The following is a 27,852-nucleotide window of genomic DNA, read 5'->3' as shown; positions in this document are numbered from 1 at the left end:
AAGAAAAATCTCGAATGAATTCTTCCTTATAATGCTTCTTAGTTTAATGTGGGGAGCTGTTCTTCAGATTGGCATGTTTACCCAGATGACTTCACTCACCCCTCTTTAAAACCGTTTACTTTCTTAAGCTGTAATTAAAACCCAAACATTTTACATACTAACTATGTTAATATAAACAACTTTCTGAAATAGGACTACAGCAGATACCTGGATTATTGCCATTTATTTTGATTTCTCTGTTAATGAGCCAGAGTAGAATTTCATTTGTTCAGTAAGACTCAAGAAAAAGTATTCCCTCTGAGACATGCTAAATCCATAGCACATTCCAGCTGTAAAATAAACTAAAAAAGAATTTTTAATACATGTGAACGTATTTTTTTCCCCTGGATTTATTTCTTATACTAAAGGAAACTTAAGGAATAGTGAGGTCTTGCATATTGAAATTTGCACTAAAAAATACTCTTAAGCTCCTTACAACTTAAATTATCTGATCATCTTATGGTTTCAAAGCATATGGGTTCCTGAGTTTCACCTATGTCATTCCTTGAATCACTGGATCACTGCAATTCTGTTCTTTTCAAGACCACGTGAAGTTCCTCAGGTCTACAGATCAGGAATCAGCAGATATAGAAGAATCTTAAAATTTTGTTTCGAGGGCAGCTTTATGGAGGAGGGGACCAGACAAACAGAATGGAAGATGCATCAAAAACAGAGGGACAATTATTGCAATTGTATCAGAATGATTGAGCAGCAGTGGTGTCAAACACTACCAAAGGCTGTGCCAGTGGGTCAACCCACAGGCTTGTATCTTCTAAGTTTGTGTGATACAATTCCTAGTGGCATTAAAGATTTTGTGACCGGTGTTATGATGGAAATTTACTTGGTTTAGTTATTTATCTGTATTACAATTTCTTCTTTCAAAAAAATAAATGATCAGCCAGAAATGGAGGAAGAAGCGAGTCCTTCTCCTCAAGATCAACAAAAGTGGCCAGGTGGAACAAGTGGGAACCTCTTAATATGTCCAACATGTCTTCCTTGGAATAAATTTCAGATGCTGATGAACTTTTATTTATGCTGATGGACTGTCCTTGCATACAGAGCTGAGCTCTTAAAAAACCAGGAGAACTGAAATGAGAATAAAGGGACTCACACTGCTCTAAATGCACGATGTGAGCTGAGCCTGAATAAAGGAATGGACCTGTCTAAAATCAAAGGAGCAATTTGATAGCTGAGCTACTAGTTTATCTGAGCCCAGTAGATAACAAAGAGATAACCTAGAAAACAACTTTTTATTTCTAATACTAACATTAGAAAAGCATGGAAATCAATTAATTTTCCTTAACAGGTCACATACCTCAAGACATGCTATTTTTGAATAGCAAGGAACAAAGTGAGTAGCTCAAGTGAATTTTTTTTTCTGTGAAAAATTCACATGAACAGTATTTTTAATGCTACCAATGCAAATTAAAACACAGCATTTGAGAAAAACAAATTAGTTTCAGGTCTAACTGCTGGCACAGAGAAACTGATGCAGAAAGCTTATTACCAATTAAAGATTTCACAGTACATTATTTGCTCATTGCATATGCAAGAGCATTCCCCAAAAGTATAAATCAAAAGATTAAAAGCAGACATCATTGATTATAATTATTCACTCTTACAACAAGAAATGCCATCCTTTGCCAAGTTACCTACTTTAAGAAAAAACACAACCAAGACTTCACAGCCAGAATGCCTGGACTTTTTATCCAAAATTCGTTCAGAACACAAGATTATCCTTAGTCAGGACAGAAGTTTGGCAAACTGCTTATTTCACTCCCTTCTGTTGTTTCAGGCAGACTTTCCCTCCATACACCTCTCTCACACAGAAATGCTACATCCATGATTAAAAATGAAGACATTTGATTTTGGCAGCACTCCACTGAAATGAGAAAATTTGGTGCCTGTGAAGATTTTATTAAGGCATTCAGTGATGCTCTACTGACATCTTGCTTTAGATACACAGAGTGAAACAAATGGTGAACTCCCATCAAGAATGCTGGTCAAATAATGCCTTTTTTCACAGTCAAAGGTATGGACATTGATGTCCAGCAGGTTATTTCTGTTTTCCATTACAGTGGACTGGGTTATATCAAAGTCAGCATTGCCATATTCTGCCAACTCTGGTTTATCTGAATTCTGATGAGCAAAAGTAGAAATAGGCTCCATCTGGCAGAAAGACCAATGTGCACTGAGCCAAATTAGATTTGGACAGTCGGCAGTTATTCTTTAGCAATCCCAACAAGATAGGCTGCACAAGATAGCAGCATGAGAAAACTGGAATATGTTGTACCTCATTAACCATGCCTCTTATCAAGCCTCTACTGTGCCTTCTCCTAAACAGACACTCCTCCATTTTTGGGTGAAATCCAAAAAGCGCGTATTTCAATTGAAACCAAAATAATTTAAATAACTTTGATCTTAGCCTTATTATTTGTATAGCACCCAAACCATTGCAGCATGTTTGTGTACTAAACAAAACCTGCTTCATGTAAAGCTGACAAACTAAAGCTTACAAGCAAATAAGATGCAGTAGCCTTGCATACAGCCCTGAAGTCAACAGGAATAGCCAAAGATTGAACACTTCAGAATTTAAGACTTAATAAGAAGAGCAGCTATAGGGGGGGGAAAAATGCCATAATCAACCTTATCTTACAATTATTTTTTTAACAGTATCTTAACAGTGTAAAACTCCCTTGTTTTGTCTTTAACTCTTGATAATAAATGATTATGTATGTGCTGTTCCAGAACCACACAGTAATTCACCTCTGCTAAAAGCATCTCTCTATTCTAAGCAGCAGGAGACTCCTCTAAATCTCATTACATTCAATGGACAGACACTCATCAATTAGTTGGAAACATCAACCAAACCATGACAATAAAGGCTCTAGATCTGTGATATAGTCATTATTTATTGATCAGTGTGGATAATTTTATATTCATATTGTCACACATCCTAACTGAATTTTATTCTTAGTAATATCACAAAACTAAATGAAAAACACTACAAAATTCAAGGTTCCAAGTACTCTGTGCAGTACATTTGGTGCAGCACCTACAGAATCAGATACTTTCAAACTAACTTATTTCCACACCACACTTTCTGCCAAAGTGTACTTTTTTAATCCCTTATCCAGACAGAGAGCTAATTTCAGTTTTCACTAAAAATAAGGTAATTACATTAAATTTTTCTTTTACTATGAAGAATCTGCACCACAGACTTGAAGCATATAATGCAAAACAGATTAAACTGAACACTCACCCACACTGAGTTTTTTGTGTGGTAACACAAAAAGTAATGAATTTAAGTACCAACGAAAGATACTCAGATGAAACATTAGAACCGATTGGTTCAGGAAATGCCACCATCTCCATCACTTTTCTTTCAAAACCAGTTAGACAAATGTCTGTCAGACTGGTTTAGCTACAGCCTGATCCTGCCTTGAAGCCCAAGGAAAGCACTAGCTGACCTCTCCAAGTCCTCTCCCAGTCCTTTGCTCCACAGCCTTTAATTTCTGCCACTCAGACAAGTATTCTGGACATAACACAGTGTTTACCTTATGGTATCCAATGTTCTTTATGAATTTCAAATGCTAATAAAGGAAATAATAACAAGCAACAGGGAATGAGTACATCAGCCAACACATATATATCTTGAGTTTGTTCAGGCACTCATATTCATTCCTGAACACTTGAGCAGAGTGTAGTTACTGGCTTATAAATATATGCTCCACCACATCATATTATAATATCCCAGAATTAATTTACCTCAGAAAAATGTCTCCCTGTGGGCTTTGTGCATATGTATTTGTTTCCAAGTAATGGATATCTCAAACACCATAACAGTTGCAAACCAAAAATAATTATTTTTAAAAGCTGCTCATGTCCATTTTCTTCCTTCTTTTAAAAAAAGTAAGTAAAAGGGGTGATTTGAAAAATTCTTTTGGATAAATGCTTGGCAGCTACATACTCCCCATAGCTACTGTCTTCATCTACAATGCTGAGCAGCTGACAGAACCAGATATCTATGGAAAAAACCCTCACATGCAGGTCAGGCCCCTCATGCAGCATTTTAAAGAGATGTCAGGGTGAAGTCACTTGTGATTGCCTAGGGATTATTTCTATTGTCTTGTCAGCTTTACAGACTAAAACTAGGAGCACACTGCGCTATTTGATAACCATTGTAAATTTGGTTCCTTACAAGGCTGATTTACAGATTGATTTTAAATGCCAATGCAATAAATCAAAGAGTGGTAGACATTATCAGAAAGCCAATTCCTGATGTCACAAACAATCAAGCATGCAAGACAAAGTCCAATGCATTCTGAAACTTGAAAAAGTTCATATTAAAAAGTAGAAGTTAATTTCCATAGGAACTGTTAAAAACAAATTGAAAAACCCAAACCCAAGTGACACAGGCCTCTCACAGTGGATCAAGAATATAGAAGTTCATAACTTTCCTCAGGCTTGACTTGTAGCAGAGTTACTGGTATTAGACAAAAAAACCTTGTAAGGACTCAAATATCAAATTGAGCACACAAAGTATTGAACATTTGAATGTTTAATAATTCATTATTCTTGAACAGAATAGTATTATTGAGTAAAATTTAATGCATGAAAATATGAAAGCCTTGTACCTCATTTCTTTTTGGGTAATTTTAGTAGTTTTTATAGTTATTCATGATGGTCTCTCCTGCTGCAAAAGACTGAGGTACAAGCACAGAAGTTTTGAAAGAGGAGCAAACAAAATCAGAGAAACAAAACAGGAATGTTTTTAACTATTTCTTTTTGAGAAACAAAAACTGATTTGGAAAACAAATACTTGTTTTGAAAATCACAAAAATCAACACAGGAAATGAGTAAAAATTGCTATAACTGAATGTAATTTGTAAAAATCAAGGAGACAATGCTTGGGAAATGAGGTAAATATTCTTACATGAAGCAAGCTGTAACATAACCACAGCACAATACTGTAAACTCTGGAGGCACTGTGCCACTCAGTGATCAAAGCCAATCCAGAATTATGGGTAATTTGAAAGGACTACTCAAAAAATCCAGTGGGAAGGGGGTCTTGGGAATCCGCTCTCAGTGACCTTGCTCTGAGCAGGAGGGTTAGAGCAGCTGACCTAAAGAGCTCCCTCTCAACCCCACCCATCCTGTGATTCTGAAATTATGACTAAAGCTGCCTTCTTAATTTTATTTCACTAATAACCTTCTGGTTATGTTGTACCAAAACTCCTCCAACCTAATTCTGAAATGCAGTAACAGTAAAGCACTACAGGTTCAGTTGCAGCAGCCTACAAACTTCTAACTTCTTGTGGCTCAAGACATAAACAATCTTCAGCCTTTTAGCATTAAGAATATGTCTATTTTTCCACTGGAAATTGCAGTTCATCAAACAAAGATCAGCAAAGTCCTTCACTCTTTCTGCAGGGATATGACAGGTAAAACCACGAAATTATCTTGATTGTATCTTGACATTTAATAACAGGCTTACAAAATTTGTTAAAATTAAAAGCTTCCTTTCCCTGATCTAAAGTGTGACTAACAGAAAGCCCCTATTTATCCCAAAATGCTCAGCAATCAAGGTTAGTCTCTGACAATGTTAAGATAATCAGTGCTGGCAAGATTGGCCTGAAGCCATCAGACACCACTCCATGAGCAGCCCTCCACACCACTGCTCTGTCACACAATTTTCTCTGTGTAAAAAGTCTTGGCTAGTCAGAGAAGGCTCATCTCCTCATAAGAACGTCTACAGCACACACATATGAGTGCAGATATATATTTAAGACAGCCAGGAGCAAAACAAGGTTTATAGAAAGACTTTGGGGTGGCAAAATATAGAAGAAATTTGCTGAAGATGCAAACTAGGCACTATCCTGCCTGGACTACTTATTCCAGGGCATGGATTACTTTTCTCACCATCCTTTCATGAGTTAAATTGTTTTCTAAATTTACAGTAACTAAATGCATGTTTTTGTATTATTATGAAAGACTATTCTCAGGAATACACATTCCCTAGAACAGAGCACTTCAATACATGCAGAAGCAAATTATTTAATTAGGGCTGCTTGCTTACAAAGGGTTCGTCAGAACCCAACTATTGCAGGCAGAAAATTCAAAAGATGTGTTTAAATTATATCCTTATGTGACTAACTAACTGTGCCTACACTAAGAACATTGAAGCAACCTGAAATGAAGGAGCCTCTGGGAAAAATGGGATGGCAGGGAGTGGATTGCTCACCTAGCAAGGGGCCCCAAAGTAAAAGAGCACAATTAAAAATAGGCCATGAACCAGAAGCTGTGCCACCAAGCTATGCATGATTCCTGAAGGAAGAGCTGGGTACCTTCAATTTACACAGCACTTAGAAAACAAAACAAAAAACAGAGTTGATGTTTCTATCTCCATCTGGTGTTCTCCTCCTTTTCTAATGAGCTACAAATACACACAGCAGAGGACCTGGCTGAGGGCACTCACTATTTTTGCCTTTCTAACCTGCCCAGCTGTCACAATGCTTTTTTTGGACCTGATCACTCTGCTTATAGCTTCACATTCCTCAACAGAAACTCCACACCAACAACATTCATCAGGGAAAACTGCCATTTGAGTCAACATTGGAAAGAATAATGGCCTTCAAGCCCAAAGTTGCATGAATATTGAGAAACAACACCAAGTACATGACAAACAAGTAACTATCACAGAAGTGCATCTTGAGCACAGTTTACTCTTTTTTTTGAGGCATCCTATTAGTTGATACTTTGAAATACTAAAAACCAAACTAGTTTAAAGCTGATGGTGGTAGAAACAAGATCCATTGAGCAGCCAATTTTAAATATTATGTTTATTCACTTCATATTTCAATGTAGTTACAATGGAATACCAAGCAAATTGCTTGAACTCTGCAAACTTCAGTTGGCAGAACTGTTTCTGGGTTGTCAGACTCTACTCTTTTGTGCCATTCTGTGTTTTTCCTCCAGAAGATGAGAATAAATATTATCATGACAATTTAAAAAGCAATAAAATGATAGTATATTTGCCTTGTTTTGCCATGTCAACTTTATTGGAATTCCATTTTGGCTTCTAAGAACTTAAGTAAACAGATTAAGAACTCCACAAGCACTACTACCCTCCAGCATATTCTAAAGATTAAAAAATTAAAGTCTGCTAAGTAAGGCTAATTCATGTCAAAGCTTTTAGATTTCTAATAGTATCATGAGTTACTGGTGGGTAAGGGAGTAGAAAGAGTAAGCTCCTTAAGAATGTTATGCCCATCTGTGAGTGCCATCTGTCAAAGAAATCCTGCAAGAAGAGGCTAACAAGGAATCCAGAATATGCCCAGCTGCTGCACTGTAAATTACTACCTATGCTAAAAAACCTTAACACGTACTTGTAGGCAGATAAATGTTTTCTTTCCTTTTGATTCTCATTTTAGATATGCAGTCTCTGCTCTTTGCTTTTCTGTACAACCACACACAGCCCCTGAAACTGCTCAGGGCATTGAAAAATTCTGAGAGTAAACCAAACATAAACTGAGGACTTGTACTGGTTTCCATAAAAACAGTGAAAGAACATTTTACATATTCAATTTTTGAAAAACCACTGCTGATACAAAGAAAGCAATTCACAGAAGAGTGTTCACTCAGAAGCTGTTTGGACAATCTAAAAATTTTTTAGTATCTATTCTTATATATATCTTTGTATGTATATCTGTATAAGGCACACCTACATGTATTTTAATTATCAGGGATATTTTTAAGTGCCCTGTGCTTAAGGAAGCTATTAGTTGCAAACCACTAGAAAATTTCTGGGACTGATCAAGAAACAAACTAACCTGCTGGGTCCACACTGCACCCCACAGCAACTCTTCCTTAGCCTTTTTCTATCTTCCTCCAGGAATAAACACACAGATAAAAATGCACTGAGAATTATGGGAGGTGAGAGAAAAAGAGGTCTGTGCAGAAATGAGTTCTGGGATCACTTAATGCTTTTTGTTTTTTCAAAAGAAGGATATACACTCTTAATATGAGGTTCATCTTCTCTCTCCCCCACACATTTATTTGATCAGCAATAAAAAACGATTAAAAATGTATTAAAGGGAGGGAGAGAAACACATAAAAAAGTAGAACATATTTTAAGGATACATAAAATATTCAGGAATAGGGAACACATTACAAAAATTTAAATGAATTGTTTGTTGTTCCTGAGTTATGTGGGAAACAGAACAAAGATAAGACGCAAAGCTGCAAGTAAACCTGGAGACCAAAAAAAATAGTTTACAAGGAGAAGAAAACCAATGCCACTCCAAGGGAACAAATATCAGCATCAAATACTTGCCACAGCTCTTCCAATATGTGAGGAGGCACTGCTATATCCTCTATGTTTCACATCTTTTACTGTTCTTCTCCCAAGCTAGTAGGGCTTTAGATTTCATATATTTTTTGAAAGACCGCCCAGCAGAAGAAGAATCTTTCTGAAAACAACACTACTACACAGCCATTTTAATGTGCTGCATGGAACCTCTGCTTTCTTCGTCCTTTGCCCAATAAAGGTTTATTCAGCAGTTACACAGATACCTGGGATTCTTCTTTTTTTTAATGGAAGTCAGTACTGTCAGAATACTTAGCCCTCTCCAAGAAAAAAGGGGGAGGTGGAAGCAAAGAACAAAACAGAACAAAGTATAGCTTTTCCAAATCTGCTTTCTACTTAACTGTGCCCTAAATTAACAGTATAGAGGTTAAATGCTAATAGCAAAGAAGATTCTTTCCCAGTGAGTAAGTAAAAAGTAGAACAGTGAGGAGCAAAGAACCTACTACTCCTGAAATAATAAAACTAAATTTAGGATAATCTCTCTTGCTTCCCCTCAGCTTGAATATGTCTTTTATTGTATTGCAAATATACAGTATAATATTTATTAGCTCTTGGTTATCCCAAAAAACCAAACAAAACCCAAAACAAACAAACAAAAAAAGCAATAACCAAAAAAACTATAACACCCAAAAAAAAAAACCCCAAACCAAAAAACAAAACTGTGTTGAATGAATTCTATTTACAAGTTGTTAAATACAGCAGAAGATACTGCTATTGAACACAAGAAATGCAAAGTGACTGTTTTTAAGAACAGAGAGAAGGAGAGTAAAAGTCCCTATATATGTGCAGTGGAAGAAAATTTGTATTTCACTGGAAATTTAAATTATTTCATGTTATTATTCATTCCATGTCAACTACCAACCTGATCAATGCTGGTATAGGCTGAATCCAAGCCTTGCTGCAGGTAGCAAGAAAGAGTGAGTTCCTTACAGGAATGTACAGGCAGGGCTGTATGCTGACAATAAAAAAGCAACAGGACTGAACCATTTCCTGTATGCTATTATTCCACAGCCAGGTGAGAAATCACATCATGACCCTCTCATGAAATCCTCAGCCAAGTCCACCAGAGGGAGGACAGCCCACAGGGTGGAAGAACCCAACAGTGCAAGGAGCTCAAGAGGGACATAAATGGCTCTGAATCCATGAGGACAGCAGAAATGAAGAAACATAAAAATCCTCTCACCTCTGTCATGATGTGATTTTGTTTTTTAATTTGCTGAATCACTCAGGACTCCAAAAATGCCTTTTTAAAGAGTAAGAAGTAAACATTGTGCCTTGTTGCCCAGTTCAGAATCGTGGTGGGAAGGCAGCCCCAAAGCACCACACTGCAGTGACCACACTGGGCACATCCAAACACAACCAACCTTCCCAAAATCCCAATACAGAGGGGCAGGGCAGAGAGACTTCTGTCAGAAACCCTACCCTGACTGCTGAAGGAAGATACATTGTACACTATTATTTGGCATTGGCTTTTTGTTTGTGTTCAGCTAATTTCATGGGAAATTGCAGAGGTTTGTTTCTGACCATGTCCAGGGGGACTGCAAGGTGAATTAGGAGACTCTCCAGAAGACTCCTCTGTGCCCAATACTTCTTAAAAGAGTGTGCATTTATTTATTTTTCTGTTTTGGGACAGGAAAGGGTGTTTTCCTTTTTGACACTAAAATGACATTCAAAATAACAGATTTCTGGCCTATATAATGAGGGTTTGGATTTTCATTTTGTCAGAGGTTCTTTTACCCTGTCTGGTTTTCAGACAGAGAATTTCAGTGAGAATTCTGTAAGGAACTGAGGTTCTGATCTTTCATCTGACCATGGGATGCCAAGCAAGATGTTACAGTCTGGGAATTTTTTCTCCTCACAAAGACCAGCTCCTTGACCCTTCTTTGCTGTAGAGTATAAACAAGACTGGGAAGGACAGAAAACAGTGAACAGCAGGATGAGAAGATGTGCTTCAAATTCCTAGCCTGCCTGTTGATTTTTTTAATAACAGCCAATTTTTTTTTTTCCTGTTGTGCCTTTTTACATTTGATGTTCATACAAAAGCCATGGACTGCAGAAAGGAGGAGTTTGTCAGAGAAGTTTTGAGCCTTGAAAATGCTGAAAAGCAGCACCTTGTGCAGAGAGCAGAAGGGGAGGGTGGTAAGAGTCAGCTGGTGCTCAGGCAAGAGTCAGGTTTGCTGAAGCACCCAAGTGAACCACAAGCCTGCATCTCAGAGACAACTATGGAAAGTGATTCCAGCTTTTTCATTTTTAGTCCTATCACTGAATGCAACAACAGAATTCATATCAAGAAGTTCCAATGAGAGAACATATAGCAGGAAACTACACACACCACAGCACTGCTGATTTTTTTTATTAGAGTTTAAGGATATGACTGATGTGCCTCAATAACATGTTGTATTAAAGAGAGATTCAAATTAAGAACTCCAGCTATTGAGTGAAAACTGTGGCTGAATTCACAATTTTAAAAGAAAGTCACAGAACACTATCCTAGAACAAACAATTATTTAGGAATATTCAAAAGTACAACACACACACACACCATCCCTCAAGCTCTCAGAGGTCACTCCCATCTTCCTCTTCTTTGTTTCCCTCTCCCCCATGCTTATTTTCTGTCTGGTCTCTTCACCATTTAAATGGCTGGTTCCTTGGAGGATCAAAGCTGCTATTTTTGAGTCACTTAACCTACAGTTAATCTCATTGTTGCTTGCCTGTTTAAGTGGAATTAGTTGGCCCTGGTGCACCTAATGGTTAAGGAGTCTGACAGTCTTTGGCTGTGTGTAATGTTACAAAAAGTGCACTTCAGAACTTGCATAATGAGCAGTTTTAGCTAGTTTTGCCTTTACTTCCTAGAGAATTCAGGAATATGTGACTTAATGAATGATGAATTAATCATTCTTGTCTAGCTGAGATTCAAGCATTGTTTTTCTTTCTGGAACCAAATGGAAAGCAAAAATTTTAAAGTAAGGAATAGCAATTTCTGACTTGAATTTATAGATACAAGTAGACTTGTTGTATCTATAAATGATTTATTAATATGATACATAGAGTTAATAAAAAATTTCATTTGGACATGTGTTACAGTTGATCTGCATCAGTAAAAGTCTGAATAAAAAAAACCTAGTTTTACTTGTTTGAAATGTATCCAGAAATGTAAAATCAAAGATCTTGGTGCCTGTGCCTCATCTCCAACCAGGCAACCCTTTTCTAAACTCACCACCAGCCAAATGGTTTTCAGCAGAAGGTTTATTTTAGAAAATGGGGACTTTTTTCCACCATTCTTCCACAATTCTTATGAACATTATCAACACCATTACCAAAGCATTATAAGAAAACAATGCTTCCTAAGTAATTTATCCACGTGCCTAACACTACTCTTTTGCACATATTCACGGACAGGTTCCTATTCTGTGTTGAAACATCAGAAAGCAATGGTCCCTACTTAAATACCAAATTTTTAGTGCTCAATTTGAGATGATCTGTTCTAAATAGATCATAGAATACCAGGTTGGAAAGGACCACAAGGATCATCTGCTCCAACCCTCCTTGGCAAAAGCACAGCGAAGACAAGACAGCCCAACACCCTGCAAAACTGATAGCCAACTCAATGCTGGCTCTTTTAATAAACATGACACTGCTTAAAATGGTCTTTCTTCTCATGGCTCTGGAACCAAGCATATAAAATTATGTAACAGTGGTTAAGCACTGCCTGCCCAGAACTGAGATTCGAGTGTCACAAATATTCACCGAAATAAAATTGTGGTTCAAAAAGATCTATTATATTAGAAATGTACCAAAAAAGTAAAACACAGAAGATAAGGCATTCAGAGTTCTTCTACTTAATATATGATGCTAATGTAATTACCAATTTCAGTAAGATTATTACTGAAGCTATTTCAATGTTGTACAAACTAGTATCTCACCATCAGCTACTTTCAGGCAAGAATTCTCATTACCATAAAACGCAAATTAAGACAAAGCCTGTAGTATTAATCCCACACTAGTGTGTGTATCTCAACCATTTCACACATGAGCTGCATTTTTACCTTAAATGTACATTCACTTTTCAGTGATGCTGCAATGTCTTCAAGCAGACCAGTTACAGAGAATTTCAATCATGACAGAACTCAAGAACTGCATCAGGATTGTGTCAAAATTTCAACAGGATACCAGAAATTGCTTCGATCCAGTTCAAGATGCTCTGTTTTCATGTGGGAATAGGAATTTCCTGATATTCTCAGAACAATTCTATTATTTCATCACTCTAGAGCAGCAGGATTAGAAGATCCTTTTGATGCTGCCAATAATATTCCATACACATGTTACTCTGCACTGATCTGGTACTAGGGAACTGAGAGGCAATAATAGAGATAAAACAAGTTTCTGAAATGCTTATTGATCTGAACCACACAAGCACAGCCAAAACATTACACAACATTTCCTAACCCACATAAATCAGCAACTGCAACGTGAAGACTCACTTGATGCTAAAGTAAAAATCTAGATTTTTTTTTCCCCCCTACATGATATCCTCAAAAAAGCTCCAATGTGTTAAAGGTAATGTGTTAGTTTTGCCAAGACACTTTAAGATACACACATTCAAGTTAGTGCATACTGGTAGAAAGAAGACAAAAACATTGAGACGGGCAAAATTTTGGCAGGCACAAACACAGAAAGGTTCTGGCAACATCTTCATAAGGTAAGCAGGGAAATCAGCAATCTGTTTTGCATTCATGTAGTGCAGTTACAGGCAGAGTACAGAAGTTACTAAACAATAAAAAAAATTATGGGACAGAAATTTTGAATTTTGGTATATTCCCAGAAAAAGCAGGAAAATGATGGAACAAGCAGGATGGGATAACAGGATTATCTTGCCAGGGAAGCTGCACTGAGCAGCTTCTGTGCTTGTGTTTCTAATGAAGCTGGTATAAGTCTCAATTACAGACTCTTTTTAATTTATCATAGACTGTTAAGGTCAAACATAATTTATTATAAATCAGTTTTTAAATTCAAATTAAATCTGTGAGAAGGCATGCAAATACGATACCACAACACAAAAATATTGCATTACTTTCCATGGCATCCTCAGAACTCAGATTATGATTTTTTTGGCAAGAGACAAGTTAACCCCTCTTAGAATACTCAACTGGCAATCATGATGTTTTACATTTCAGCATTCACAGCTCTCCTAAGCATTTGACTGTCAAAAGCAACCATGATATTAGTACTACAGACTCTCAGACAAATATTTTCCATAAACTATGATTTTAAAGAAACAAGGTAAGCAAAGGCTGATTCAATGTTTAAGTAGGAGTTGTGACTTGACAGTAATTTCTTTTTGAGTCCATTGACAAGTGCTGTCACTGCAAATCACACTTCCCTTACTTAAATTTTCTACCATTTTTTGGATTTTACATTCTTAAAAGAAACACCAGCTTTGTGACCCAGGTGAGTAGGAAGAGAATGTTATTTGGAGCTGTTGCAATTAATCAGGCAGAAAACATGTGGACTATACTGACACTAAACAACTTTCACTTCCTGAAACATAATGTGTAATATTTAGAATGATTATGAGGAATCCCACATTATGCCATGCAAACACTGGGAGCAAAGTCTGAATTCCTTTGTGCACACAATATACCAGAATCAGACAATTTTTGTCACAGTATTATGCATTGAGACACAATTGCATATTAAAAAATTTTTAATTTTTCTCACATGAGAGAAAGTGTCACTGAAAGAACAAATGGCAGTACCAGGAAAGGTATTGATCATGAACTGGCCAAAGGAGAGATGACTGCACAGTGCTGAAAGAAGCAATAAAATCAGAGGAAGATTATTACTGCTGATCCTCGGAGATGAGTTTTGAAACTGATTTAACATTTTAGCTTTAAAACACAGCATAAAAATAAATGCACACTCATAAAATGTGTAGATACCACAAAGCTGAAAAGCAGCAGTAACAGCAGGGAAGACTGGAATATCACACATACAGAAATGTCTAAACTGAAGACTATAATAACAGAAATCAGATTACACTTAACAATGTAAAATGTAAATACATTCCTGGTGAGTGTAACAGCAGAAACTTCTCTTACACACCAAGAGCTTATCAACTGTAAGTGATAGAGAAGGAACTGTGTACACCAGATAATTATTTCACATCTGTACCTTTACAGTGTGATGGCACCATGGCTCTTGGTTTTTCTGGGAGAAATATTCTAGCAGAGTCAGAAATACTGCAGCTACAACACAAGTTCCTTCCAAAATGTCATCTCATATAATATTTACAATCCTTAGCATTAAATTTTTATTAAGTTGTCTGACAACTCAAAGATTAAACAACAACTTGAAGAATGACCATACTCAACATTGTCATGTCATTATTTCAAAAGTTTTGTCTGTAAAAGAAATCCCTAAAATTTTGACTTACATATAAAGAAACTCCAATCAGGCTACCCAAGATGTCAAAATGTAACTCTTGCTCTGATAGTATGAAATGAAACAAACCAAAACCAAGCCAAGTAGTCATGGTGGTACAGAAATTAGCTCTTTCTCATCACTACCAAACTCTGTAAAGTAAGATGCACATACAAAGATATGTTATAGTCTCCAGTTATTTTTTCTAATTTGCAACACTGTCCCCTGATCAAAACCAGTTTTTGAAACACAGCACGTGGATTTCTTGTTTTACTATATTTATTCTAGTTCCCAAACCTACTTGCCTTTTTGGAAGTACTCATAATTTTGGAGTTCCACTTACTCTCAGCTATGGCTTGGCTGTTTCTACCCCCACAATGTCAGAGTCAAAACTCACCTGAACTCAAACTCCACAGCTCTACTGCTCTGCCATGAAAACATGCCCACCACACACAAAATTACACACTGTTTATTTCTCACTCTGCCTGCGCTCCACTTTCTTCACACATTGAATGAGGACATGATAAGCTATCTTCTAATTCCCAGTGTGTGAAACTCCAACATACCTAAATGGGATGCCCAGCTGACCCTATTCACCACCTCACTGTCAAGAATTACTGTGAGACAACTTTCAGCTCTTGCTTGTTTGGTTTTGCAAAGCTTTGTAAAGCTCTCATGGTTTCTGCTTATCACTGTGTCTGTGTGGCCCCCTGTAAAGTCACCTCTTCTCAGTCACTGAGACAGCCCTGAAAATGCAGCTGCCCAAAGATTTTGGTCCGCCACATTAATCAGTATGGAAGTAGCCCTGGTAACAATTTATCTTTGGTTAATTAAAAATACTGCAGCATATAGACAAAGAAGCATATTAAAAATGAAGCGTGCTTGTATAAATATAACAAAATATTTATATGCAAAATTAGCTTTAAATCAACTTATGATATCTCTGGCATCTGAGGAGGATTGTGAGCATGTGCCTTTTTCAGAAGATCACTCCCCTAGAGATCAAAACCGTACTTTCATCCTTTAACACAGGAATATTTTCATTTCATTTAAAGCAAATCTTACCAAAAAACAATAGCACAATTAATAGATGAGCTTAAATCACCACAAAAATATTATCATTTGAGGGAAATAATATGAAAACAATACATTAATTCTTACAAAACAGAAATCAAGGAAAAGAATAGAAACATATCCTAAAATCTCTCATCCTATAATGCATTCATAATGTGTTTGGGCAGGTTCAAGCTGTAATATAATGTTTATTCCAACCAAAAGGCAAGGAAACATGAAGGAATAAGCCAGACCAGGCTGGAAGCATATGTCTACAGTTTCTCTACCATGTCATACAGCAGCAGGCATGTAAGTAGTTCAGTATGTGTTTTTTGCTTTTGTTGTTGCTATAAAACAAACAAACCATATTGACAGGCACGATCCAAATACAATAAATAAGCTCTGTGACATTGGCATAAAACTCCTGACAGGAACAGACTAAGGAAGGAACCGTAGCCAGGGGCTACAAAGGAAGAAATGCATTTGGTCTAAATGGATCCCAGTATATCCAGTACTTGCTGTAGCTTGGCAGGAAAACATCTCAGAAAATTTAAAATAATTAGAAAAATAATGACTGTACACTGTTTGCTCAAATACACTAAAATTACACTTATGAAGGATAAAGTGTTATTTGAAAAGCCTTTGTATTCAAACTGCATATGCAAAAAATAATTTCCTTTTGACATAAAGCACAAGGCACAATGCTTGCTTAATAGCAAAAGCAAATATAACTTTTAAAAAGTATCTTGGAAAGGAACTTAAGGCCTGAATTTTCAGCTCTTAAACTTAAGCAGAACTCTAAAGAAGCTGCACTTACATAAAAGTAAATTCCTCATTGTGCTAGTTCAATGTCCTATAAGAAGAAGACATAACTTTGCTACTATTGTATCAGATCTGATTTTAGCCCCTCCTCCCTTTTCTTCCTGTCTTCTCTAAGCCACTGTTTTCTCTTGGTACCTTTCTAATGCCCTTTTCCAGCACTTCACACACTGTATCTGATTAAGAATTCTTGAGTTACAGTGGCAGCAATATCACAGCTTCCTGCTGCAGGAGGAAATGCTAAAGGCTGCCCCCCAATAGCTAATAAAGAAAAACTGAACAGCACAAACATCACAGCACCTGAGTCAATAAAGATTTTAATGCAACTTTTCAGATAAAGTTCCACAAGGTCCTGCTGCCCTGACCCCAACCATGGAACCTTCCACAACTGAACCAAGCCTGACCTCATGCAAGCATCTGCTTGGTAAGCAGTATTCTAATTTGCAGGATGTTAAGTGACCTATTTTTTTTTCTCATTTAAGAAGTTAAAAGCCAGCAGTATTTTGCTGTTGTTAAAAAGGAACACAAGCTAGGCTCCTCTGTCAATGCAACAACAGCTCTTCTGGAAATGTTTACTGAAAAACAGCTTCAATACAGACAAGGTTATTTGGACTAATATTTCCTTAATGGTCCTTCCAGGAATCAGATTCTTACCCTGACATCTTATTATAATAAGATATCTTGCAAGGTTATCTTAATTTACTGTGAAAAAAGGGAAGTACTACATTTAGCGGCTGAGGCAACAGCCATTCAGTTCAGAAATTCAAACATCAAATTTCTACTTGTCAGATCTGAAAGTTCACCTACTTAAAATATTTTCACTTCAAATTTACCAAATATTCACTGGGAAGAATGCTCTAGCAAGAAACCAGGTTTTAAAACTCTTTTTATAATACATTCAAGCATCTCAGTGTTACAGTTTTATATGAACACTGCAGGAATATCTGATTCTAAAGCCAAGTTACTATTGCTTATTTATGCAGGGACAAATCTACATGACATTCAAAGTCAGCTAATGATAATGAATTTGTTCAGTGCAGCTTCTAATCTTATGTAATCAAATAATATAAACTCAATTGTATTTCAAATACTAAAAAGGAAGCAAAGGGCACATAAAATAAAAGCATTTCAAGAAGGAACTTGAGGAACACACAAGGTATTAATTCATAAAAAATTGAAGAACCTATGAAACAAGGTAGTTATGAAATAAATACTGTGTTCACAGAGAGATAATGAAATGGAAGGTCTGCAGAAGACAAAACATGAGACAGATAGTTTCCTTCCCATACAACAAAAAACTTGAGAATAATGAAGACTATCAGACAACTACTTCATTTCTGCCTGCATCATTCTGAACTTAATAAAGAACAACAAAATCACTGAAAGTTAATTACCACCTCTATCTTGTTCACCAAATAAACAGCTAATTACACTCTCAGAACCACAGTCATTGAGACAAAAAATCCAGAAATAAAGAAAATGTTTTTGTCCTACTTTCCTGATATTGATTTTGGACATCACAGAAAGTAGTAGGAAAAAGTATTTCCAGGTCTGAAATAATCAGAAGAGAATGAGGGCAAAATTATAGCTTAACTTACATAAAAACAACTTTCAAATGGGAATGTTTTGTTCTCAAAAGAAGTTATTAAATTCTGTGAGCACTTCTGACTTCATTAAACATTGAGACAGATCTCATATCAGAGCTATGACTGTTCTAATGTGGATGTTTCTTCTGCAAACACCAAAGAAGTCAAATCAATCTTTATGCCAGAGGCAGCAGGAGCTCTTGGAAAGTTCCATCACATTTAGCATCCTCTGAGTGTTGCTTTAAACATTATTACTTCGAAGGGAAGACCACAGGTTTTTCTATAGAAAACTTCAGGCATTAATAATTTTCCCCTTAAGAGTTAAAAAGGACCCTTTCCAATCAAACTCTATTTCTTGTCTCTCTCATTCATTTTCACTTTTAGGAGGGTTTAAACATTTCTGCTTTATGACAACCACAACCATTTCCTACCTAAGGGGAATTACACACCATCTGGCAGTGTGCTCACATCCACCTGCCTTTCAAGCAATCACACCCACAAGGTGCACAAATTGACATGAATAAGTAGAAACTCTTCATCTACACACTCCTCCTTTTCCTGAGTTTCCTTTCTAGTAGAGAACTACCAGCTAAAGGGCAGGTAGGGACTCAGAAGGAAGTGAGGGGTGCAGTCCTTGTGCTGCCAGCCTTCCTCAGCTGACAATAATCAACAACCTCCTCTGTTAGGAGGTCAACCATTAAAGGGGAAGGTTTTACTGTAAGCTGAGGATATCATATATTTATGTATGATACATAAATGTACATTTATTTTATACTACAACTGTTTCTCATGCTCCCTTGTCTTTAAAATCCCATCTCCAGCTATCCCAAGTACCACTCAAGGGGTGTGAAACAGGCACAATGTAATGAACAATGTTTTTATTGGAAAGGTAGCTTAAGGCGACTTCCTACTATTCTCTGTAAGATTGAAAAATTTACCCAGGTTAGTTAAAATGAAAAGCCACTTCTCACTTGGCCTGGTGTCCCTGTTTAGTACCCTGCACAGTGCCACAAGCCTTTGTTTCAGCAGGGAAGAAGAAATGCCTGGAGCTTGGGGAGAGAGGAACAACGGGAGAAAAAAGGTCCAAAGACAGATTTGTAAAGGCACCTCTGCTGAAAGGACTACTCAAGGCTACTGTTGCTTAAGGGGCTGGATTTAGGGGTTTTTAACTCCTTCTGCCTGAATAACACAGAATATACATATAGGTCTATTCCCACTGCACAGCTTTCACTCAAATCAGCACTCCCATGAGACACTCCAAGAAACCATTTGCCTTCTTACTGATGTACAACCAGTGTGATGCACTGGCTCTTGGCACTCCAAGCATCTGTGGGCCTTTTATATCAAAAATGCTTCTAGGTCATGGCAGGCTCCTTTGGAAATCCTACCGACGCACTGCAGTCAAACAGCATTAACTCACCCAGCCCTCAGTGCAGGTCAGGTGCCACCCTGAGGGCACACTTTAGAGCAGCTGCCAGCGTTTGGACCATCTGAGGTCACAGGGCAGAATGAAGGCCCAGAGAACCTTTGTATCCCAGCACCTCCTCAATGGAAAAATGGAGCAGGAGCAGCTCACAGAGCTCTCCTACCTTTGTCACAGAATACCTCCTAAGGAAGCACTGGCTTACCAAACACTCACTAAAATAACTATCTGTCCTGCAGTTTCCTATGTAAAACTAAACCATGCCACATTTCAAAGCAATACATTTTCAGTAACTATCCAAATAATCTGATGTTATTTTTTCCTTATTTTTCTAGCCCTGTTTCCTTCACTCTCAGCACTTTGTAAGGACATCTTCATGCGTGCATTCCACATTATGTCTGTTGCAAAGTTTGGTAAACACTTAAAATACGATGTTGCTTTCTCTCAAACCCACAATGAGTGCTCACTTTACCAAAGGCCAGAGCTCTTGGCTCATCCTTGTGCCAACTCAACTCAGACACACCACGCAATGCAGCTGACTCCCAAGATGGGCCTTCCACCCCTAAATTTTCCACTTAAGCAAATTAATGATCAGTAAAGATGGGCTACACCCAGAAGACAGAAAACCACTTATTCAGCAAGTCAAAAATGGATACACTGGCACTGAAACTTATAGTTGAAAGTGAAATGCATCCTACAAAGGATACCAGATTTCAGCTGCCTGCCGACAGTAAGTATTTCAGGGATGTCCCTAAGATGATTTCTACTGAGGACAAATAGTACCTTCTTAAAAGCAAAGAGTCTGGCTTGATAGCGAATAGACAGTTGTTTTATGTCTCTAATGGATTTATTCCCTTATGTTCAGTATTTCTCAGAAAGGATGTCACTCCCTCAGAGAATTCTGCTGCTCTACATTTTAAGAACTCAAATGTTCCAGTGAAGCTCAGCTGAAATTTTACAAGCTGATAGAGAAAATCGAAAGAGAAGAATAAGAAAAGGTATCTGGTGGTTCAGAATGCTAAAATCCTTCCAAGTAAAAGACAGCAGCAACCAGAAATGCAGAAGCACCCTGATGGAGCTAAGTGTAATTACACATACTTTCTGGAAGTGGGTGTGTTTATGCTTTGCATGACTATCTTTTCACATGCAAAAGACAACATCTGACATGCATGTAACTTAAAGAGTTTGCCCTGTAGTCTTAACTATCCTCCCATAAAGTTAACCAACAAAAATAGCAATTAACACAGGTGTTGAATAATCTTCCCAAAATATTTTCTTAGTAAGAAGGTAACTAAGGATTGTTTTACCATTCAATAGAAAAAGACAACTGTTTAATGTGGGTGTGTGCCAATATATGAAAACTATTTTAAATGAGTATTTTTGCAGTGGTCTGGAGGATCATAAGCCTAAATGTTGAACACTCCCTAGCTTCAAATTGTCTCTGCCCTGAATCACGGTGCAGCCCTGCACAGAATAAATAAGTGGAGGAAAGAAAGTCAAGATGGAAATTATTTAAACTCATAAACACTTATAATTCTGTAATATTCAAGAAGCTGTAATGTCCCAAATTAAATTTAGGACAGAGATAGACTTAGATGCACCCTTATTAAGAGGCTGCCTCTGAAGGCAGCAGCACAGACAGTACAGGGCTGTGCAAAGCCACCAGCGGCACACTGAGTGTGCCCAGGATGAGCTCCTCTCCAGAGGGCATCCTCTGCAATTCTCAGGAAAAATTTCCTCCCATGGCAGCCAGGCCTTCTCCAGTCTTTTTTTACTCCAAAGAATTTAGGCAAAACCTAAGAATTTCTACTTTACATAAAACTGAGAGAAAACCTGGTTCACCAATAAAATCATAAAGGTGTTGTAGGAAAAACAATTTTTGTGTGTTTGAGGTAGCACAACTTGCACAAAGAAAAGTGTAGCTAATTAGCTTAAGGTGAGAAGAGTTTTATTGCAGTCCACACCTGGATAGCTGATAATGCATGCAAATATAAGCTTTTAACATATGCCATGAAGAATTAAGTAACAACACAACCTTGAAACGAAAATTAACATTAATGCATGTAGAGACTTTTTCCAGAGGGGGCGGGGGAAAGAAAAACAAAAGAAAGGTGTTAAAAATACATAAAAATAACAGTTTTGCAGAAAACTGACACAAGACAATATTTAACCTTGGCCTAAAAGCAAGGATCACTTCATTGGTACAAATTGTAGTTGAAGATATCAGGGTTAAGTATAAGCTTCCCAACAAAGTTGTGCATTTGTGAGGGATACAAATATGCACTTTCTTTCTCATTTTGAACAGCTGCATATTTTGTTTACATTCAGAGCCATCATTTAGCTACCAGGTAAAATGCCACAAGATTTGTTCACAGAAATTAGTTAGTCAGAAATGAAACATTATCCAAGATTTCTGTTCTGATTGAAATTATCTCAAAAATATTGGATCACATATTTGTTGAAACTAAAAAGAGGATACAACCTGAGAAAACATTAAGAATAACCTAAAATGGTAGTATTGATGTTATTTTTAGCTAGCAACTTTTCTTTTTCTTAATTTCATTAGGTATCAGGAGATAGCTTCAAAAACACCATGTAATTTATCTGCACAATTTTATTAATACCTAGATTTTGATCTCCTCACTATAAATTCATCCTACAGTCCCACAATGCTAGTGCAGAAAGAGCATTCAAATTTGGAACTGAAAACCTGAAATAAAGTAATTTAAGTAATCCTGAGGTTGTTTGTACTTGACATTTCAGAATCTTGGCCAATGTACTTTAGGAAAGGAAAGTGTCTTGCACTTTCAGACATCAGAGTGGTTGGCACACAAACAGCCACTGCAATCAGCATCACTCCCAAACAAAACTAATTGACAACTAAAAAGAGATTGATGCTAGAAAGGCACAAGAGGAGTGATATACTTCAAAGAAAAACAGAAATTTCATTTTTATAAAGTACAAAAACATCCACAGAAGACCAGAAAATTATCACTGGAGTATACCACTGTGAATGGTTAATGTGAAAATCTATCCTGAAAGAACTAGGGCACTAAAAGGAAACAAAACAAAGCAATCTGCTATCTTACTGTGTGAGCAGAACCTTGACCAAAACACGCCTAAAGCACAGTTTCTAGTTCAGTAGCAACAACCCAGATCAAACCCTGATGCACACTGGCTATTCATCTGAAAAACCACCACTGCAGCTGCTACATTAATCCAGCTTTTAGCACTATTTCCTCCTTCTTCTCCTACATCCTTTGCTGTGTTCAAGGCACTCCCAAAAAAGGATGTGGCCACCATGGTTAAGCCTTCAGGAAAAGAGCATTAGTGGCATTCAGATGATGTGTTTTCTTTTCCTTTCTTTTGCTTTACCAGTTGAAAATATCTTAACAAAACTAACAGTGAAACAGGTCTCATTTCAAAGGCTGATCATTTAACATATACTCAAGTGCTCTTTACATTTTTAATCTTGCCAAACATGCCTTTATAAACAGGCATTGTATTACAGCAGTACTAATGATAAAATGCCAAAGTGGCATTTAGAACTTTATGAATGTGAAGCTCACTGGCAACACCACAAATCAAACAAAGGACCAAGAATTCATAGAGGCTCCCCCCCTTTTTTTTTGTTATAAATTCATATGAATAAATATGCAAGCATAATAATTAGCACATTGCTTTCAACTGCAATGCTGCTATTTTCATCCCAAATTTTACACCAGCACCTACTTCAACATCTCCTCTACTGTCTGAGGATGGAAACATCACATCTGTTGCACATTACAAACTAGCTACTCAATTACAAAGACTTTGATCTGTTTGGACAAAAAGGTAGGAGGAATCTGGTCTTCTGCAAAGAGTTACTATTCCATATGCAGATTTACTGCGTAAAAGACCTTGCAAGAGTACATAGTGTATCACCAATTTACCCACAAACACATTAAATTGAATGCAAAAACCTAGGCAAAAAACAAAACAAAATAAAGGCAGAAAACACACAGTTCAAATCTTCAGTACTCAAGGAAAGTACTCCAGGTTTTTCCATGAGACATTATCACACTAAGCTGTCTTCAGCAGGTAGACACAGTTCTTCAGCAAAACTAGCAGACTTCAAACTATTCCAGAAGAGTGATTTGCAGTTTAGCTCCACCCCACCCACAGCTCCCTCATGAGAAGCCAGAATTCCAAAGGAAATAAAAAACAGCCCAGTAACACACCAAAACCAACCACAATACACCTTTTGGACAAAAAGAACAGCCTAAAACCACCTCCACTTTCCTCCCACACACCTTTTTTGCAGTGAAGCAGCCAAATGGGAACAGTAAAAGAAGGCATGGTTAGTACAGGCTCTAATTAAGGGCCATAGATGGATGTGATGGATGTACCAAACGAGCTCATTCTGCCAACTTAATGATTCAGCCTAAAGACCTGGGAGTTTTCCTCCTGACTTCTGTCAGGAGTCAAGTACATCTGCTGAGTGCATTTGAAGATTCTGCCTCTTGTAAGATAACCTTTTCCTCTGCACACAAGAACTACCACTGAGTTCAGCAGAGAATGATCACAGAAAAGATAAGGATAGTTTTGTGGAAGAATCAATCACAGTCTCCAAAAAAGCTAGACACAAATGACTTAGTATTTTCCTGTGAAACATCTATTTATATATATTTTTTTAAAATATGTATACACACACACATACATATATATATAAAACATATACAACAAGGTAAAGGTAAGTACCACAATTTAAGTACTTCCATTAATTTAGCTGTCCTCACTTGATTTTAAAGACAACACCCTTAAGTCCAAAAGAAAAGGCTGAAAAAAAATTCAAAAAGCAGACAGTGGTGTATTTTCAGCCTCAGTATAAATCAAATAGATTAATACAGAAACAGAATCTGACCTTTCAAAAAACCTATTCAAAGTTGATCACACATCACAAAGAGGTTTCCAGTTTTGCTTTTATAAATTATGGATCTCAAGCACTCCAGTGTGCAAGGTTCACGAGATGCATGTGGAGGCTCATTCAGGTCTCTGACCAGATGTACAAGTTTATTAACAGCTCCAATAACCACAACACACAGAGAGATTGGTTCTAACACAGCAAACACTTAAAACCTTCTAACAGGAACTGGCTTCACTCCATCAAGTAACTCTCCATAACTCTAATTACTTACCTGTGAACATAATGCAACTGGTGAACTGAATCAATGGCTATCACCATTTCAGCCAAATAAAAACGAGCCATATCTTCAGGGAGTCTGTCCTCAAACTTGCTGAGCAATGTAAGCAGGTCTCCTCCAACATAGTAATCCATAACCAGGTACTATGGAGCGGGAACAGTAAGAGAACAGAGCGAGGGAAAAAAAAAAATCACAATTTATTGAGTGAATAAAAGACTAAATATTCATTTAAGCATAAAAACTAATTCACTGCAAAATTATTATGGACATTAAAAAAAACCTAACCAAGATTCTTAGTGCTCCGAAAACAGCAGCCAGTTCAGCTGCAGTTTAGCATTTAGCCTACTTGAACAATTTTCATATTGACACTCCCCAAATGTAGTAAGCCTCATGACAAAACAGTATTAACTTCATCCACAGTCCCACCACCAAACATGAAATATTTAGATCCTCTGGATTCCCTTATGAAAACAATGCCCTTTGTTAGAAAGCTAAAGGAGTAAAGGTTTTTTAAGTACAGACCTATAAAAATGAAACAAGTGTGTAAATTTGTAATCCCATTTATGTTGCCCAAATTTCCAAGGCTTTCCCTTCCCTTTCTTCCTACCACCTTCTTTTCCCATTAAACAAATTACTTTGGAGAGCAAAGTTTTTAGATTATTTAGAGGAGTATTTCTAATCTAAAGACTATTTAGATTAAGGCAAAGTCTGAGAGACTTCCAGTGACCCACAGCATAATTCCAGAAACTGTTGACATTACACATGATACAGGACCTGGCAACATAAAATACAACATGTCACCTTCTCTAATTGAAAGGATGGAGAAAAATATTGATTTCTCATATATTAATGAAACATAAAACTTGCCAGCCATAAAAGTGGATGCAAAGACTTTAAAGAAATCAGAGCCTTTCTGCATTTTACTGTATTTACAGAATAAAATGCCACTTCTTTTAGCAACATAATAAAAATTACTGGAAAAAGTGAAACTTAGGTGTGAAATTCAGGATTAATATATTTTAGCTTAGTTTAGTTTGTTTTTAATTATGAAACAGTGCCTGAAAGGCTAAATGGAGGAAAGAAAAAAATCAAATTAATTACAGCTAAAAAACTAATTTTTAACATTCTAATTTAACACACACTGCTAAAACATTACTTTCAAACATGACTGTGGACAGGTTAGTTAGAATCACAGAATATCCTGAGCTGGAAGGGACCCACAAGGATCACCAGAGTTCAGCTCTTGGCCCTTCACAGGACAGCTCCAAGACTCAAATCACACCCCTGAGAATGAATTTCCACTAGACTCCCTGAAAGTCTTTAGTTAGAGCTCCAGCCTGCTTCCAGGAAGGCAGCCTATCTGCATTTGAAGCAGAGACTCTTAAGAAGACCATAAATAATAAAAAATATTGAAAATGTAATCATGAATACCCGAATTTGTTTCTTTAAAATTCTGAAAATACAGCCTAAAGGGACTATTTATATTATTGCCCTTACATGTTTGCCTTTTCCATTTTCAGAAAAAGACACTAAAATATGAATTAAAAAATTATGCCAGCTCTAGGGAAGTTGAGGGGCAGGCAGAAATCTTACACCTGTTTCTCTCCCCTCATATTTTCCGTAACAATAAAGGTGATGAACAAAGATTTTAACAGCTTGATACACAATAACAGGCACATCCTCATTGATTCCAAGTGCACAAGAAAGCACAAAAGGCATTGCCACAAGATTTTAAATGTGTTGATAGTCAAATTTTCATCTGTTACTTTGTGACAGGAATAATGAACTTCTTAAATTATGCTCACAATCCTTACAGAAGATAAGTATCTTCTATTCAGTGTTGCTCCTGCACTCCTTCAGGAACAAGACTGATTGTATAAATTTATTGTGTTTTACAGTTTCAGAAAATGCATTAAGCCTTTGGAACTCCAGATACTGATTACTAAGTGATGCATTGCACAGACATCTCCCAGAGCTGAATTCATTGCTTTGAATGTATATTGAAAAAAAAACTCTTCAGATTCTCCTAACTGATGTGGGATCTCTGCACTCATTCTTCAGCACTTTGAAAACCTCTGCAACTCAGATACTGGATACAGCAAAATAATGGAATTTTGGCTCTTAAAACACAGGATTCTGCACCTCCTCCTAAATTTGCAAGAGCAACATAGTAGCCTAACAACACAGAAACCTTCAACTCCTTGAATAAGCCAACACTTAAACTGTAACTCAGGGTTAAGTTGTGCAAATGAAGTTAAATACATGTGTAGGAATTACAGATAAATCTAAAACCAAAATTTTACATTAAAAAATTCCGTCAAATATCCAATGTCAAATATGCAGGTTCTTATAAAAAATAGGGGTTTTTTAAAGCTTTAAAAATACCTTCTAAATGTACACAATCATCCAGATCTATCCCAGTCTCAAATACTTCTCAAAATACTAGTGTATGACAGCACCATCTTTCCAAGAGAAAGAAAAAGCCTAGATTTAAGAACTCTAAATTCTAGTAGCTGGTGGAAGCTTAACACAGGCATTTAATCCCACAATCACAGATTCATTTGGAATGGAAGGGACCTCTTCAGTCCTCATCTGCTCGAGGAGGGTCAGCTAGAAAAGGCTGATGGTGACTGTTTCCAGCTGGGGTTTGAGCATCTCCCAATAAAGAAGGGATTTCTTGTGTTCTGATCAACCTCCATGGATTTCAGGTTGTATCCACTGGCTCCTGTCCTCCCACCAGGCACCACTGAGAGGAATCCAGCTCCCTTGTCTCAATTCCCTCCATGGGACGTTGACACACATTGATGATAACCCCTCTCTCCATCCTACATTTATTTGGGGTGAAGAATCCCAGCTCTCCTCCCAGGAAGGATGCCCCAGTGTCTCAATCACCCTTCTGGCCTCACAACAGCCTTGCTCCAGTGGTTCCATTTCTCTTTCGCCCTGGGAAGGTGAGACCTG

At 37.1% G+C, this 27,852-nt stretch overlaps 1 protein-coding gene across 4 annotated transcripts in view; it reads right to left on the bottom strand.

Moving 5' to 3' along the window:
* CDC42BPA (CDC42 binding protein kinase alpha) overlaps positions 1-27,852 on the bottom strand; it is a 181,998-nt gene that overhangs the window by 84,093 nt on the left and 70,053 nt on the right. For all 4 annotated transcript variants that reach the window (XM_058801005.1, XM_058801008.1, XM_058801009.1 and 1 more), the window contains one exon: positions 24,886-25,034. In XM_058801005.1, the coding sequence (XP_058656988.1) occupies positions 24,886-25,034 (149 nt within the window). The remainder of the gene's footprint in view (positions 1-24,885; positions 25,035-27,852) is intronic.

The sequence above is a fragment of the Ammospiza caudacuta genome, chromosome 3 (assembly GCF_027887145.1).
Source record: "Ammospiza caudacuta isolate bAmmCau1 chromosome 3, bAmmCau1.pri, whole genome shotgun sequence".
In the NCBI taxonomy this organism is placed as follows: domain Eukaryota; kingdom Metazoa; phylum Chordata; class Aves; order Passeriformes; family Passerellidae; genus Ammospiza; species Ammospiza caudacuta.
Note: the sequence above shows the minus strand (reverse complement) of the source record. Positions and strands in the feature narration are given on the sequence as shown.